This window comes from Poecilia reticulata, linkage group LG13 (assembly GCF_000633615.1).
Source record: "Poecilia reticulata strain Guanapo linkage group LG13, Guppy_female_1.0+MT, whole genome shotgun sequence".
Taxonomy (NCBI): Eukaryota; Metazoa; Chordata; class Actinopteri; order Cyprinodontiformes; family Poeciliidae; genus Poecilia; species Poecilia reticulata.
Window position 1 is genome coordinate 2,868,118 of NC_024343.1, and position 18,569 is coordinate 2,886,686.

The window sequence follows — 18,569 nt, forward strand, 5'->3', positions numbered from 1 at the left end:
TGTGTGTGTGTGTGTGTGTGTGTTATACCAACAAAAAGCACATTCAGGGTGGCTTCTTTTGAAGATGGTTTAAGCTCCATGTTGCTGTAATTTTACAGAAAGGTTTTTTTTTTTTTTTTTTTTTGCACTCTGCTCCCTCTTCTGGGTCACTAAACCGAAGCAAAATGCTTTTCACGTGCACTTCATGTCCTGTGTGCTTTGGTGTCAGTTAACACTGAATTTGTAAATGGAACATGTTGGCCTTTTTTGATCTTTAGAGTGATGGCACTCCCATAGGAACTGCACTCACTCTGAAGCTGCTAGTGCCCCAACTCAGATTTTCTTTTCTCCTCACTGTCCTTACAGGAAAGTTTCTAAGCACACCACCTGTGAATGTAGTCTCCTCTTGAATAGGTATGGAAAATAGAGTATGGCGGAAATAACATTGAATTGCCAGACTGAATTCTAACATTTATTTAAGAAAATGTAATTTCTAAAAAAATAAATGAATAAAATTCATCAAACGTGTTTTGACATGATAGATAAAGTTTGGTTATAGATCTTTTTTTTCTGTTCTCAATCTTAATTTGCCTAGTTTACTGCATCATGTTGGTTGAAAAGTCTGGATATTACAGTAAATGAATGTGCCTAAAAGATAAAATGGAAATAGTCTGAAAAAGTATGGAATTTTTAAACAGATCATGCTTATGATGCTTATGTAAACACGTTTGTTTTCACTGTGTTTTCTGTAGCTCACTATCACCCGTATGTAAAAGGTCAGGTTTATGTTTTTGTCAACTTGTAGTTTTTTAGGTTTTACTCCAGCATTTCTCAATCCCATAAAGGCTCAATTCTGTTGCTAACAATTGTATTTCAATCGCTGAGTATATATTTTTCACTTTCCATTACTGTCAACTTTGTAATACATCATAAAATTGACATTTCTCAAGTCTAATTCCTTCATTTCCCACAACCTGGATTGAAACCAGGAAGTTTGATTAGCCTGTTTGGCTCCTAGCCCTGTTGCTTCTCCACTAGGGGCCACCGCACACCTGTTGCGACTAGTTGTGCCGACTCTGAACAATACCAGCTGGGTGTTGTTTGGTTGAGCAGTTTACTGTACGGAATCATAAAATCTACCTTTGCATGGACGTCCTCATTGAGTCCTCAAGTATTCGCAGCCCTCCATTGAGTGAAGTATGCCAGAGTATATGAGGTCCTCATGGTGTCAACTGCAGACCTTGTTCCCACTTGGTCTTCCTCTATGGCTTGGTTTCCATTACAAATGTAGACAAAACTTTTTTGTTTTTGCTGTTTTTATCTCTAAAACGCAAATTTCTTTAATGGTTTTTTTCACAATTGGCTTGAGAGCCAGTGAGCGGTGGGCCAGTTCTATTTCCAGTTCAGTACTAGTTCTCTGCCACCACCACTTGTAATGTCACTTATTTTTTGTATTTCTTCTATGAAGGCGCAATCGGTATGTTCTCTGTCGGTAAAACTTGAGTTATTCAGAGGGCAAGAGCAATAACAAATTTTGCTGGATGATAAATTGTTACAGTGATTATTKTGATAAAAGATAAGATCGTAGTTAATGAGACCATTTTCAAGCAATTATATAGAGAAGGGCAGAGTAATATATGTTTGGCCACTTGAATTCCAACCAACTTTAATTTTCTAAAGAACACTTAACACTGAAACTGGAAGATATTTTAAATATCCAAAATAAAACTCAAAATGCAAAACAATTACTGAAACAGAATAAAAACCACACACWTAAAATAAATAAAATGGATTATGATGTCTCTAAGGACAAAATTGCTCTTCAAAAAATATTCATCATTAGAATGAAAATGATCAAGCTAATTTTAATTTATCCTGTGATTAAAGGGTTGTTTGCTCCGCAATTACTTTCAGGTTGCAAGCAGCTTGCTTGCTTCTTGTTCACATATTTTAAAATAATTGTAAACTTTACTGTTACATGACATTTTTCCAAGAAATGTGTAATATTTGTCTCCGATTTAGGTTTTAACGTATCACAGGTACAAACTGAGAGGTAATTATTCCAAGTATATATATAATATAAAAAGGCTGTCTGCTCCAGGAGCTCTCCTAGCAGATTGTCATTTTACCTGGCAGTCCTACAGAACTTGGTGAGGCTTATTCTTATATATATTTTTTTTTTTTCTGTGTCCAGTACATTTTCCTTTCCCAAAACAAAACCCTGGGCCCATMTGGGAGCCACATATTTTGGTATCTTCTGTCTTTATAGCATTTCCACTTTCTACTCCCACACAGTGCTCCATGTATGTTTTGACTTCTATTAATACTTGKTTTTTCATCTACCAGCATAAACCTGAAAAAAGCCAAATATTTTTCGCCAATGTATGTGATCCTTCTGTCCCTTATTGTCATCAGTAGAGATATGCGAATTGTATGCCAAAAGGATTACATCATCGTAATTATTTATTTTTAAAGCACTTGCTGTTGGGAGTTGCAGTGTTAGGTTTACTACATCCTGCTGCCTTAGCTTTTTTTATTTATTTATTTGTTCTATCTGTGCTCATCCGTTCTCTGAACTCAAAGAGCATAACTCACCTTATCACCTTTGTTCCTTTGTTCCTCTTAGTGTCCATCTGTTTCTTTGTCATCCTTTGAACTCTTGAGTCTCTCACAATTTGTTAAAAATTGGGAACAGAAGAAAAACACATGATAGAATCTAATACTGACCATCTAATAACTTTGGTTTATATCGGCAGTGAAGTAAAAAAAACAAAAAACAAACAAAAAAACTTGAAAAAATAGTTGATCCTCTGTGCCATTTGACACAAAATTACCCGATTTAGGATTAGGTTTAGATACTACTTTATTGATTTGTCCCCACATAGCACACATTAACAAAAATAAAAATAAAAGCAAAAATAAAAATAAAAAAAAACACTAACAATGTGTAGTGATGGTCTTAAACACACACACACGTAGCTCAGTAGATTGATAAAAATATAMATTTTTATCATTGAAGTTGTGCATTCATCATAAAATACACAACTTTAGAGACAATGTATATACTAAAAAGTTTGTTTGGTAAAGGAAATAAACCATGTAGTCGGATTCTTGGAAAAAAAAAAAATCTATTCTCAACTATTCAAGTCAACCATTCAACTTTGAATCAAGAAATGGAAGTGCTTATTTGCATAGCAGGAAGGCTTYCCCAAAGTGCACATTTGATTGGCTGCAGCCACTGTATATGTTGTTTTCCTTCTTGATTGCTAATAAAACAATAGTTTGGCTTACTCTTTTATACACAAACTGCATATTGTATTTTTTACGTTACGTTTTATGTTTTTAAAAAAAATGACATTGGAAATATATTTATGCTTTTCACAATTTTAAATGGAAAAGTYTTWATTGGGGCATAGCTTAGCAGTGACTGACTTGCGTCACGGTTCCTGAACGGGAAGGAGTTGTTCRAAGGGCTTTTTTGGTTAGAAAACTGGCTTTTWTGAAGAGGATTTTCCCACACTTTGGYTGTCACAGCTGCAGGGGATTAATTAATTACCATAGCAACAGAATACAGAGCAGGGCACAGCAGCTGCTCAGGACTGCAAAGATGCCATAACTGTAGTTCTATCTATGGGCAAGACTCAGTTAAAAGAGTGGCCACAGCAACATGTCAGAACTACAACATGGCGGAACTGTCAGCTAAACAGAAATTACTCTCACCCTGTAGGCCAGAGACAGATGAAGTTGGCAGGGGATTAATTACACAGAGCAGGCAGGGCACGCCATGTCTGTATTTCTAACTGTGGCCAACTCTCACTTAAAACAGAGGGCTGAGGATCATGTTAGAACTACAACATGGCAGAACAGTATGTTGCTATAGAGGAGGATTTAACTGGTATTTACAACTACTTGTGTTTTGAGCATTATTCAACTGATTTAAACACTATAACTATTACAAATGGGGTTAGTTTGGCAAGTTAAAATTAAGCTGACAGAAAATTCCAAAATAAAAGTCTTGAAGATTATTACATCATAGAATTACTTTTTTGGCCATTAGATAACTGGTTTAACCAAACCACTGTTGCACATGGCATTAGTGTTGACATTTCAAATGACAMTTACTACAAAATKTCAAAATAAAAGYCTCAATAATACTCTCAGGTAAGTGATAATATTAGCTTTYATKATCTTTTTTCYTCAATATAGTTATAATATTAGATTAGAAGATAATAGAARATATAATATTAAAGTGTTTTTGACATTTTGCTTATGGTGTTTGGTCAGTGTCCTTGAGACCGACGCTGAGTGTTTCAAGTATAGAAACTCTGTCTCCAGCATACTGTCTGACAGAGAGAGCCAGCCCAGGTTCAGATAATTAATTACCATAGCAACRGGTCCCAGAAAAAGGCAGTGAGTAGTCTCACAAACAGGTGCCGAGGCAGGWCTCACAATGCATTGTGGGAAGAATAAATATTTCCTTTGACTATTTMTATTTTGCTTACATAAAATTATTATTTCTCTGAATTTTTGAGTGTGAATTAAAATCCTTCGAATGAAGCTTGAAAATTTTTGAGAAATAAACAATTACCGACTGTCTTTATTTTTTTTTTATTTCGGACTGTGAGTGAGGACCACGTGTGCGAAGCTTATAGTCGTCAGTCTCGGACTGAATTTCATTGAGCACTGGGTTCAGCTGTTGTATTGTTGCAGTGACTAGCTCATCCATAGAAATCTGGTGATGGGTCTGGCAAGAGCTTCAGTCATTTCACTTTGGTTATTAACAGTGTCACACCCATTAGTATTTGTAATACTGACTTGTAATCAACAGGTCCAGCTGTGCGAGTTTTTGCACCACCATAGGCAGTGCAAAAGTAAATTTTAAGTAACATTTTGTSTCAGGCTATAGAWCTGACTTGCGCAAGCCAGAGCATTATCACTTCACTTTCAATGAGCTTTGAGATARTTTTAGTACTTAACCATGTTTAGTATACTGAATAGACTAAGTCAATGAYAGACAACATGCTAGTGATGCCAAACATGATACTGATAGCAATCATSCTAAGATTAGAATTTTKGCTAATTTCACCTTATGCATTAATTTTAACAAAATTAAKGSTGCAAGTACAGCGTCGTCAACATGTTTCTGACTCTCCACAAGTTTTTGACTACAATTTAACTTAGCTTAGCATTGATGCTAATATTAAGCATCAGAACGTTTTTCTTACTTATTAGCAACGTTTTTATAGTGAATGGACGAAGTCAATGGCAGACAGCATGCTAGTGATGCCAAACATTCTACTGATAGCAATCATGCTAAGATTAGCATTTTGGCTAATTTAACCATATGCATTAATTTTAACAAAATCAATGGTGCAAGTAAAGCTTCGTCAACATGTTTCCGACTCTCCACAGCTTTTTGACTACAATTTAGCTCTGTTTAGCATTGATGCTAATATTAAGCATCAGAACGCTTATTAGCAATGTTTTCTATACTGAATGGAGTAAGTAATGACCRACAACATGCTAGTGATACTTCACGTGCTACTGACGATTCATGCTATTATTAGCATTTTGGCTAATTTCACCTTATGCAACATACTAAATGGTACAAGAACATGCTTCTGACTCCCCACAGGTTATTGACTACATTGCAGCTTTCTTTAGCATTATTGCTAATTTTTAGCATCAGAACGCTTTTTTAAAAATCCGACGGGCACACTTTGGCATGCCCCGTAAAATTTYTGCAGGAATTTTCTAGTTGGCATTACAACTGCCAAACCTTTCTTGCGATTGCTGATCAGCTTTCTATGTGTTCTTACTGCTGTTTTTTTTTTTTGATGAGAACAGTCAGAAAAATCCAAAACAAAACACTGAGATCAACATGAGAAACTAACACAATTAATGTGGACCACTTAATGTTCTGCGCAGATTGCACCTAAAAACGATGTATTTTTGGAACAAAAAAATGTCATGTTTTCATAAGCTGCTGTTCGTCTCCTGTTGGATGCTGTTCTAATATGTCAGTACTCAGCTGGTACCGGAACTATATTGCAGTGTCAGCTTTGTGATTCAGTGTTTTTGGCTTAGCTACGATATTCTTTTACATCTTTTAATTTAAGTTTTGCCTTGTTGTCTTCCAGCCTGTGTTACGTCAATCTAAAGGACTCAAAATGTAAATAATGTGATCACTTAGCGAAGTTTCCTCTCARATTCCACTGAACTTATTTTAAGCCAACGACAGTTGCCTGTAATTACCGTTCTCTCTGGCTTCTGATGTTGTAGTTCATGGGGGAAAGAAAGTTCCAAAATGTATTGTTTGTGCTGGTGTAGGAAGGTTTTAGAATTCAACACAATGTTCGCAAGTACATAGTAATGAAAAAATGCAATATTTAGTCTGTATCACTCCAAACTATACATTAGATATGTTTTAGGGTACATTGTGCAGCTCTTGTTTATAGATCATTCATTACATTTTATATTTTCTTCTTAACATTTGAGTTTTATTTCTATCAATAATGTTATATGCCTGAGATCATGTTTATTGGGAAACAATAAATGTGCCTAAAACCAAAAAAAACAAACCCAAACCATAAGTTMTTAGAAGGCAACTGGATTTCTAATCCTGTTTTTGAAAGTCCATTCTAGATTAGGGTGCTTATCTGTTGAACTGGTTTTTAAAGGAGCAGTATTAGGTAAAATCAACTTTTTTGAGCTTTACGTCATGTCATAATGTTATTCACTCATCAAAAACATACCTGGAGTGTTGCTTTGATTCTGTCATGCATTTTTGAGAAATCCTTTAATTTCCCGTGGCAACCAATCAGCTGTGCAAAACACCAGGGTGGACCTAGCTCCACCTTCAAGGACAGAGCTCCTCCTAGAAGTTGCAGTTTCCAAGCTTTCACCTCACAGAGCGCCCCTCCCCTGCAACTTCCCTGCTTGGCTCCTTCAGACTAGCCAGTAGCAATTGGCAAATTGATTGGTGGAACTTCGCATCAGCTGAGCTCAATATACGAGCTGCTTCTCAGTAAAACGCTGGAAAAAATGTTGTTGAAGGGTTAACAGAGGAGCCATGTTGTGATGACTTCCTGAAGGCAGAGTTTCAGAAAGAGCAGGAGTTTTTAAAGAGACAGAGGCCCAATTTCAAAGCATTACATTACAAAGTCAACATTTTTTTAAGTCATTTATGATATACATTTACTGACAGAGGTTACATGATTGTTCTATAAAATATCACCATCTGTGAAGACATAATACTGCCACTGTATTATTCTTGATGTTTTCCTTTTTATTATTTCTCTCTTCAGGCCACAGTCATACCTCGACCGTAGATGCCATTGGGGAATCTTTTTTGTTGCACTGTTTACGTAGGCGTTGTGTCAAATTATCATTACCATCAATCAATGTTCAAGGTTTCCTCGCAAGGCGTTGCATTGTAATTACGATGTCATTGTCATAAGCATTCATCTGACCTGTCTGTAGTTACATTTGTAGTCAATTTAAAGAAAAAAAAAAAACAATGTCGGTACAAGCTTGAAGTAAATGCTACTGTCGCTTTCATTGTGAGTGTTCTTTTTAATCACTGTCTTTTTATTCAAGTTTTTTTCTTTTTTACGTACAGGTAAGAGCCTGTGGATACAAAGGAATGAGAATTATGAATGTTTTTGAAAAAGATTGTCTTGGGAGACAAATGAGTAGACAGTTTGACTGCTGTAATATCTTGAGTGTTTGTTGTAGACCACAGACGAAGCTTTTAAGACATAAATGCCAAACCAACTGTGAGGCGTCCTGGTGGAAATGCTATTGTTTCAGGTTACTGCAGCAACGGCAAAGCTTCAGTTTCTAAACTCCTTTCACAGTCTGCATAATGTTGGGATTTTCAACGTCATTAGTACTGAGACTTATACTGCATATTTTTACTTACTCAGGTTATCTTAGTCTGATATTAACAAGTTTAAACGATTATCTGACAAAAACAGAAAAATGAACTGTGTTCCTTGAAAGCACGTAATAACGGACTTTATTTTTTAAATTATAGACAGTTTTAGTTTTGTTGTAAATTACCATAAAAAGTGTAACACTGACCAATTTAATAACATTTCCATTTACTTTTTTCAGCCTTTTTTGGCATTTACTTGAGAAGTTTAAGATTTAAACTTTGTCAGTGCTGTTGATTTTTGACATTTAAAAATTCATTACTTTACTTAATTCATTTGCTAAGGGATACAATCTTCCTATGTCTTTACTCGCCTCCTTCTGGTTATAAACTTCTGTGTGAAAACTTGGTAATCTCCTGGCTTTGACATCTCAGCGTGTTGTCTGCTGATAAATATATATATATATATATATATATGTTTTGTCCCTTTCCTGTCGTAGTTTACCTCTTGTTTTTGATTACCATAATCCGACAGGTAGCTTCCTAATCTCAACAGCTGTCGGAGCTACAACAACAGGTATGCCAACTGAACCTGTTGACCATCTCCTGATAATTCCTGTTGAAACTAAAACTTTGACCAAAGTGGTTCAACATTAACTGCCACATCTATTTAAGAAGAAAACTTTCTTACTTGTGTCTTCATGCTCCGAGTATAAATCCTTTCACACATCGGGTCAATAACGGCTATAAATACAGGTAGTGTTTTTGTTGAGGTAAGTCTTCGATGTTTGGTCTGTTGGGGCAGAAATGTTTCTCAAGTCGAAAGCATTTATAAAGCTTAGGTCTAAGCTTTAAGCTTGCACTCTCACTTCTAGCATCTGACTCACCCTTTCACAGGAACCAACGGACGGAGAAAGCTCTTTATTTTCAGTCCGCTATGGCAGAGGTGCACTCTGGAATCCTTCTCCGCTAATAAACTTGCCCTTTTCCATGTAATGACCCGTCTCCTTGCCTGCATGAGCGCCAGGTGATCCCTTAACCTTTCATCTGTAAGAAGCACTCCCGCTCCACCCCCTCTTGTTGCTCCGTCTATCACTCCATCCCGTGTACATCCCACCTCAGCCTGCTTGGCCCGTTGTCTGCTCCATCTTTTATTACTTCACTGAAGTGCTGAAATTGTTTCAGGCCAAGTCATGTAAAAAAGACCCCTTTGTGTACTGAATTCTGCGACTTCAAACTAAACGGGTTCGCAGACACGTTGATGGATTTCTGGTAAAAAGATGTGACAGTTTACTGGCAGAAAATGTCATTGTTGATTGAAATAAAGATTTTGGTGCAAAGTTGCTCACACGGCTGTGTTGAAATTGATGGCAGACACCTCCCATGAAAACCTGCATTCTGGGTGTGTTTTTCAGAATAAACTCAGTCAATAAATGGAGCTCTATCTCGGTAAATTTGAAAGTCATCAAAGTTTTTCAGTTATGCAGTTCAAAAAAAGTGGGTACAGTGGGTAAAATGGGTAATGAACACATCACCAACTTTAAAATAAATGTATTTATACAGATGCAAATGACATAAAAGTTTTACTAGATGTTGGCAACAACCCATCCAATCCACATATGCAAAGAAATCAAGCAATACATGTACTTAAAATGTGTTATATAGATTCATCCTTTAAACCACAAATGTTCTATTAGCCCGTTCTCGGAAGTCTTTGGTTCTTTCTCTGAACTCTTTGGTTCTTGGGCTGCAGTTTGGCACATCCCTTGTGATAAGCCACTTCTGAAGCAGAGACAACATCAGAAGCCTCTTACCTGGATTAAGGGGGAAAAAAAAGAAGACTGGACTGTTGCTCAGTAATCCGAAGTAATCTTTATAGATCAAAGCAAAAATTTGCATTTCATTTGTTAAATCAAAGTCAAAGAGTCTGGAGGAAGATTGGAGAGCCTCAGAATTCAAGTTCTTTGAGGTCCAGTGTAAAGTTTCAACAATTAAAGCTCCCAGATACTTCATACGAAGCCAAACAGTCGCCGCAGAGTCATGTGGTTTTAGGACATTTGCATTTATGCACACCTGTCATAGAACACCACAGACCAGCTGTGGGACACCCCTCCTCATCCAGTATACGTCACGCCACTGCTGTCGGGAGATCCTCCTTACCTCAATTCATCCTTTTTTACAAAACGGTCACGGAACGAGCGTCGCACTTTCCTTCAGACTTCCTCCTCTGTGAACAACGATGTTACAGTTTTCATCCAGGAGTTAACTATTTGCCAGTCTTATTATTATTATTATTATTACTATTATAGTACTAGAGAAGGTTTGAGCAAATATGCATTATTCCTCACTGCGTCAGATAAAAATTCCCTGAAAAAGTATTCATCTTCTACAAATCCAAAAACCAGATAGTGGAAACGGACTAGTTAAGGAAAAATATCAACACTGCTGTCTGAGCTCATTTACGCATGAAACATGGCAACAAACTTCTGACCACTCAAACAACACTTCAAAATAGTTCAACCCGGGTCTGGTGTAGAGTTCGGCAGATAGATGCCTCACTACGGAGAAAATGGCACAATTTTCATCACACGTCGTCATGAGAACAGATTTTGGCACTTCAGATGAAGTATGTCAGGACCTTTAGTGATGATTTGGGGAGTCTTGTCATCTGTTGGTGGTGGTCCACTGTTTTTTAGACATGTCCAAGGTCAGCACAACAGTCTAAGAATAGATCTCTCTGCTGATGAGCTTACTAGAAGCACTGTTCTTATGTCCAGTGGGACCTGGGATCTGCACACGCTGCCAGAAGTACAAATACTTTGCTTTACGAACATGGTGTTACCGTGAAGCATCCTGCCTTGACCCGAACGCCACAGACAATCTGAAGTGTCGTCAAGAGGAAGATGAGGGACAACACACCCAACGGTCCATACAAGCTAAAAATAATTGTATGGACCATATGGATTGTGTGGAAATTCAAAGAAATTCAAAAGAAATGGAAATTCAAAGAAATTCTTTGAATTTCTAAGAAAATCAAAAACAGACAAAAGTGTTTGATCATTCGTCATTCCCTTTATCAGCTCATAAATGCAATCGCACTGATCCCAGGTCAGAGATTCAAGAGAAATTAGCTGGTTTTCATCACTGATTGATTTAACAGGACTTTTAATGTGATGTTAGCATTGAGTTAGAAAGAAAAGCCGCTTTCGCACTGCACGGAACGGTACGGAACGGAACGGTTCCGAGCGTGTTCGCATTACAACTTGCGACCGGTTCCACCCGGCCCCATGGAACCACAAGAGCTGTGGTTCCAATCGTGCCGGCCAAGCGGTTCTGCTTAGAACCAGCAGCTGATTGGCCGCTGGTTGTTATGGRGTSAGACGTTGATTTTCCGTTGACAGCTGGCTCTCACTAAACTGTATTTTATTTTGTAAAGAGTGCTCTTTTCAATATGTTTATTATTAATTTTAATTAGCAGTGGATTCGTCTCAATATAGTGCAATCACCTGGTCTAATGATGAGGTTTTTTTTTTCTCCGCTTACTCGCTAATGAACGAGTACAGCCGGCCGCTACATCGAAACCATTGTTTAGTTTCAAAAATAATGACGCCCGGCACCGCTTCGACAGCGTCCTCAGTGTAATGCGAACACAACTGGGCTGGAACCGTTCTGTACCGTTCCGTGTAGTGCGAAAGCAGCTTAAATGCGTTCTTCTTAAACCAAACTAAGTGATCTGGATTACTTACTGTAAAATATTAGTTTGAGCACATTATAACAATCACATATCACTTTTTATTTTGGCTGTACTTTTTGCACAAAGAGTCTGATTCTTTATTTTTGGTATCTAAAAATTTAATTTTGACCTAATTGCATTGGAGAGACCTTAATTTGTTATTACAGATGTGTGACCCATCAAATGACATATCCGGTTACCTCATTTGAAATATTTTTAAATGAATTTTGACTCGTCAAAATGTAACTGAAGACATCTTAAATGACCTTTTAGCATAGACAAAATGTAGATCCATTTTTAGATATCTAGAATGTAATTACGGCTAGTCAGGATGAACTGATTTTATGTTAAAAGGCTTGTCATACACTGGCCGCACTTTGTATGAACATATTTCTGTTCATTTAGTGTTTCACAAATTTTTCTCTCTCTCTTTTTTTGGTTTTACAACCTAACAGATCCCTGTTTTGTTATCTTTTATAAATATGTCTTAAGTTTAATATTGTGAAAAAACCACAGTTATCTGTTTATTCAGTCAGTATTTGACGCGGCTCACACAAAATAGTTAAAATATGTGCTTTTTTAAAAATTCTGCATAATTAAAAATTTAGTGCATCATGTTGTGAAAAGACGGTCGACCCTCTTAATATGAGAGAAACTCAGTTTTGTAACAAAGTGGCTGCTTGCTAATTAATTAATTGATCAATAAGATTTGTCCATTCACTAATTGATAACTTGCGACCCTTATAGATTACACTATTTAATCTGATTGACGAAATACAACTGTTGATTTCCGAAGAGAAAAATAACTAATGCTGTAAGTGCTCAGTTTGCAAAGGTTATCATCAACTAGATGTTTTCAGATGAACCCAGCTGCCTTATACATTTTCCTCATTTCTCTTTCTTAAGAAGTTTCATTTGCCAAAGCTCCCACATGTTTTCCAGCGAATGTAGTTCAGATCCCTTGTGTGCACCGAGCCAACTCACTTCTTATTAGTGAGGTTTTGATAGAAAACATGTGAAATATCTTTATCCAGTTTGTTTTTTTTCTTTAATATACTTTTTTTTTTTTTTTTTTGAGAATTTTTCATTCAAAGCCGGTTTGTGTGTTTACATTAGTAGCAGTCATTTGTCTTTGAAGGAATATGCATAAAGGAAAGGGGCTCCCTGATTGCAGGCAGGGTGCAGCAGAGATGATAGGCAAACTGTGCTTCCGGGCACTTCTGCTTGTGTTTATTAAAATGGAAAAAAAAAAAAAAAAAGAACTAAAGCATGCCTGTCTCCGAGTCTGAGAAGAGACACAAACTGCTTAGCAAGGCCCTAAAATTAGATTTTTCTTTTAGGTTTCTCGGCTCATGTGTCAGTAAATCAACTGACCTCTTATTGTTGGGATCAGAGGGCCAAGTGAAAGTTAATTGGTTGCCTGACTTTAAGGGCAGAATGACTCAGCGCAACACATGACGCTAGTGGCGAGTTGTGAGCCGAAGTGATGGAAGCTGCTGTAATCGTTTTGGACTCTCCAGCAGCCCGTCACCCGCTAAAACCCAACCGGCAGCAGCAGAATTAATATTTCTCTGAAATGTCACCGTTAGCTATCAGCGTTGTAAACCAGCACAGCTGTGCCGTCCACGAGGTTTGCAATAACACGTCCCCCATTGCTGGGACACCAGTACGTAACCTCTGTTTGTCGTCTTCTTTTTCGTTTCAGTTGCTTTGCAGCTTCCGGAGGGCCTGCAGATGTTTGCTTGTGCCATTGCCGACATCATAGAGAGGTAAGCTGGAGGAACAAAACAGGTGTTTTATTGATTTATTTTTGATTATTGTTATTTGGGAGTGTGTGAACAAGTTGCAGGTGTAGAAGTCAAACCAGCAGCATGTAACCTCAAACTCGCCGTGGGCACTTTTTACTCATTAGCAGCCTGAGAGCATCGTCGTAACGCCGCGCCTTTGACTCAATCACCAGTTCAGCAGAAAACGAGATGTGATTAAGCTGTGTTTTTTGGGGGGGGAGGGTTTGGACCGAGCAGATACCGGAGCTCCCGTTGCTCTCAGTTGGAGTGAAGGGAAGAGTTATCATTCTTGTTAATTACATCCACGTTGGCCCTAATGCATCAAATAGACTTCATTTTATTTTTTTTTATTATATATTTTTTTTCTTCTGCAGGAAGGAGGATTTCACATTAAACATATTGTAGCTTCTACAAGTATTTTAGTTTTTTGTATTTTGATATTTTTATTGGAATTGCATATGATTGGCAAACGCAACGTAAGGCTGCAACTGTTTTACTAACCAATTATTACGTTGGTTATTCTAACAATTAATTGACTAATTTGACAATTGATCAATTAATCAGATTAAAAAAAATTGCCACATTCTGCAAACTTTTCACTACGGTCTTTTTTATACAATACTGTAAACACATAAAATATGCAAATAAACAGATAATTTAATTCCTTATTCAAATAAAAAAACATTTTGTTGTCAAAAACACACCGCTAAAATATTCCTTTATTCAGCAAAGGATTCATCTTCATCTAAAAATAATACTTGTAACATCACCATGTGAAAAGCTCAGCTTTTTGACTTAGCATCAATGCAGTCATGATGCTGATCTGTTGGTTACTTTTTGGATTCACTGATTAATAATTGGACATCAAATTGTGCTTAGTTGGAGACTTTTTTTTTTACAATATTTGAATTGGGTGAAGTTAGAAGTATGCCACTTAGGTAGAACATATGTACAGAAAAATAAGTTTTGTTTTTTTTATTTTTAATCTTAAATGCAAAATGTATATACAATGGGTCAACACATCCAATGCTGCAATGGAATGGTTTGGATCAAGGCGTTTTTATATGTTAAAAGGGTCCAGTCCATACCTAAAATCTAATTTAGAATAATGTCAAGAGTTGAAAACATTGATTTCCACAGACTGGGAGTGACTGGCAAAACTTTCTGTTACCACTTGTGGAAACTCATTAACTGGTGATCCACGTTTTGATGTTTCTGTTTTGTAAAACATTTTGAAAACCATATTTCATTTTCTCTCCACTCCACAATTATGTGTTCATTTGTCATATAAAATCCCAATAAAATACGCTGAAGTTTCCAGTTGTAATATGACAGAAATGGGGAAATGGGACACGGATGCTTTCGCTCCGTGTTGTAATGGTCTGCCGTATCCCAACTCTGGTTCTGGCTGCTCTCCAGTAAATTAGATTTTGTTTTGTAGTGCTTGTAAAAAAAGACACATTTCACAACACATTTGAGCAAGTGGGCCATAATGTCCTTAAAACATCTTTTTTTCTCTCTCTCTCTCTTTTGCTCTCCCCCTGCTGCTGTTCCTGCGGTCTCATTTTGCTCTCAGCTTGCCCTTGTTTCCCCAGGAGCGGTGCCTGTCATGTGTTCTCTTAAAGAAAATGGGTGCTATCATTAAACACTTAGTGTGGATTTCTTTCTGCGTTTTGTCAATTGAAACCTGATTACAAAATGGACAAGATGAACGATAGAGTGCTGGGAGCTCCTATAAACTTTTCAGGGCAAGTGGGGTATTTGATTTCATGCAGGAAGCTTAGATCACATCAGTTTTAGTGTGTTAAGTTTGTTCTTGATTACACGTGCTTTATATTACGATGCCTTGCTGCACTTATTTAAAATATAAATAGTAAGACCTCGCACTCGCTAAGTGTTGAGCCTTGTCTTTCTGTCGCTACATTTTTATACATCATCCCTTCTTACACTGTAATGCTGTTTATCCTTACTGCTCCTCTGTAAGGCATCTGCTGTTTCTCTATCTCCTGTTCGACTTACAGTCAGTTCTGCTTCTTTAACACAAATAAGATAGAGTGCAGTTTTGATGATAGGCTCTGGTCTTATCAGCCCTGCTGCTATCAGACTGAGAGCTGCCAATATGTACTGCGGCGCGCTCAGACGGCACATCTGTGCAGTCCACACTGATGCTACGTGTTCGGACGTCCATCACAGAATGCTGCTAATTCGGCCTCATCTCCTCTAATGAGAGCAATTAGCGGACACTAATTGCTTTTCTGACTTACTTTATAGCTCGTCTTTTATCATTTGTCTCTCAATGTTTTCCACCTTCTCGTCGCCATCTGCATGGTTTYTCCTCCACACTGCAAAGCAGAAAATATCTTTTCTCTTGGATAGTTTTCATTAAGATCTGCTGGACTACTCATGCTTTTTTTTAATTTCTTAATAGAGATCACAGCAGACCCAAAGTAAGCAGGTTTCTAATGTTTAAAAGTTAACTTAAATTATTATAATTTAAGGTTGTTTTTATTTTTAAGAAAACAGATGGTTCTAATTGGAGGTGTACCGATCAGATACTAATATCTGTATTGGTCCCGATATAAAAAAAAAAAATCTAGATTAGTGACAATGTGGCTGATCTATAAAGGCAGATCTGTTCAGTCTAATTCTATGCTTTGTGCTCTGGGTTACTTCATTCTGTATTTAATTTTATTTCAAATTATACAGGGTGGCCCATGAAAAAGTAGCCCATGTTACTACAGTATTATTGGCGGCCTTCCATAAAGAAAGAACCAACTTGAAATGCCAAAATCTTTACTCACTCTTTACAGAAAGTGCCCTTAGAGTGAGGATAGCCTTGATAACAATCTCGGCATGGCACATAAAATTTGACAGATTTTTTCGGTGGATTAACCCATAGGTGAAAGTTTTCTGCTTCTGGATGTTTAATTTGACACCCTACTCCTCCCACCTCCACTGATAAAGATTGCTTACTGTTCTGCTGTGATGCCATGGAGCTGTAGCTCGTCATGTTAAAACTAAGAAAAGATCACAGGACGGAGCATGACAAATATTTAGAAGCATCTAGGCAGCAAAAAAATGTTAGCATGTTGCCACAACGTAGCGCTGACCTCGTCTCACCCGCAGATGTTTAGTGTTACTAGAAGTCAAAATAGCATCATATGTTGGACCGATTTGTCATCCCTATTACTAACCCCCTGTTACATGGACAGGGCTGAGATCCATATTAAAATCAGGATAAAAAAGCTTAAGCAGCACCAATAGTTAGGAGCTTCAGCTGGAGGGATTGCTAAGTCTTAATGAGGACAAGCTCTTGTGAATTATGATGTGCTTCGTCCAAAACGTGTAACTTTTTACATATGCACGTTTACAATAAATAATAATGTAACAAATAATGTGTATTGAGTTGTTTTGGCATATTTTTGTTCAGTATTTGAGCTAGGAAAAAAATATGCTTAAAAGGATGATCTCTCAAACAGTTGTACTTAAATGCAATGTAGCATTGTAGGAAAAAAAACAAAATGGAAAAAAAGAGAGGCAAGAGTCACAACTAGCAACAAATGACAGAAATTAAAGAACTCATTGATGTTCATTAGAGCAGTGATCTGTTTGTTCCAATGCTCAGCCTCTTTTATCTGATTCTCTTTGTGCCAATTTATATAATTCAGTCCGCTGCCTGTGGTGACAATGTCATATGGGTTCAAAGATTAGTTTAGAGTCAGCTCTCACAGGCGAATGAGAGAGGAAACTTTCTAATCAAAACCAATAATGCTGTGTAGGCTGCCAGTAATGTGTGCGCTGGTAACTGCACCATTATATTTTATTGTGTGTGATAGTTTTCCTGTTGCCTTGTTCTAGGATTGAAAGGTGCTTTTATAAGCTGGAAGCAGAATTTACTGAGAGAATCTCCGACTGCAAAGAAATATAAATGCCCTGGCTAATAACGCTCCCTTTCAGATATTCAGTACATGCCATAAAGGGCTTTGAAGGGTTTTTTGTTCTCCAAGGCCCTTCTCTAGCAGATGCCATCTCATGATTATTGGGGTGTGATAAGCATCATTAAAGGGCTTTTATTTGACTTTGTTTTCCAGAACAGTACAACAGATTCTACAGTCTAGCACAGCTTAAAATTTTTTGCAGGTTAGGGCTGCACTGTAGGCTGGTAAAAACCAACTCCTTGTTCTGCGCTTTGCTCCGTACAGAGGGTCTGGGCTTTCAGCTACTAAAAACGATTGTTTCCTGGAGGTGTGGACTCTGACGTTTTAAACTTTACTCAACTGCAAGCGGTTGCCCATGACGTGTGTAATTCTCCAGTTTGAATTACTGGAAATTACATCCTCTGCAGTGAAGAAAGAAATGCAGAGACAAACGAACGGCTGTTAATGCTGATTCAATATTTGGAAGTGTGGCCAAGGCGGACAGAACGACTTTATTCACTTCCTCTGCTGCTGATGCTAAAACTACAGGCAGACTACAATTCTAAAATTGCTCAGAAAGTTGACGTCATTGTTCACTTCTTCTGTTTGCTGATTGGCCAGGCAGTCTATTTGAAGAATCTAGCTCAATGGGAGAAATCCCAGGTGTAGCACAAAATGAAGACTAAAATCAAGTGGAATTGTGTAGGAAGGCAATGGTCAGGCTAGCTGTGCAGTACCATGAAAACATTAAAAAATGTATCAATATCGGTACAACAGCTGCTAAAAGAAGAAAATATAATTTAAAAGCACGTGTTGGCTAGATATACACAGAACTGTGTTTTTAGCCCCATTTTGTTCATGTTCAGAACTTTTGTCAGCCGTGGTTGAAGTGTGAAGGTGCTTTTTAGATAAAGCATTATGTTAGGCCTAGACCAGGCCTAACATAATGCACGTGAGTTTTTGTCCAAAACCACAAGATCTTTTAGGACAGAAATGCTTGATGGAAAATGTTGCTTCTATTAGTGGAGCAGCTATTTATTAGATTTAAAAGGCAGTTACTTTTTCCACGCTCTTGTAAGTGTGATGAAGGAGCAAAACGATGAAGATAACTTCACTATGACATCACTGTATTGTACACAATACTGGGCAGCAGCAGCTTCCCCAACATTGGAATACTTTGAACTTATAAAATGTGAGTGAGGAAAAACGAAGGAAGACGAATGAGTAATACATTTGTTCAAAATCCATATTTGATGTACAAGCTTGTACAGTCACCA

The 18,569-nt window shown here is 37.4% G+C and overlaps 1 protein-coding gene across 2 annotated transcripts in view; it reads left to right on the plus strand.

Moving 5' to 3' along the window:
- dph1 (diphthamide biosynthesis 1) overlaps positions 1 to 18,569 on the plus strand; it is an 84,922-nt gene that overhangs the window by 4,964 nt on the left and 61,389 nt on the right. For both annotated transcript variants that reach the window (XR_535121.2, XM_008424945.2), the window contains exon 3: positions 13,294 to 13,357. Coding sequence is in view for 1 of the 2 variants with exons in the window: in XM_008424945.2 (XP_008423167.1) it covers positions 13,294 to 13,357 (64 nt within the window). In the remaining variant the exon portion in view is untranslated. The remainder of the gene's footprint in view (positions 1 to 13,293; positions 13,358 to 18,569) is intronic.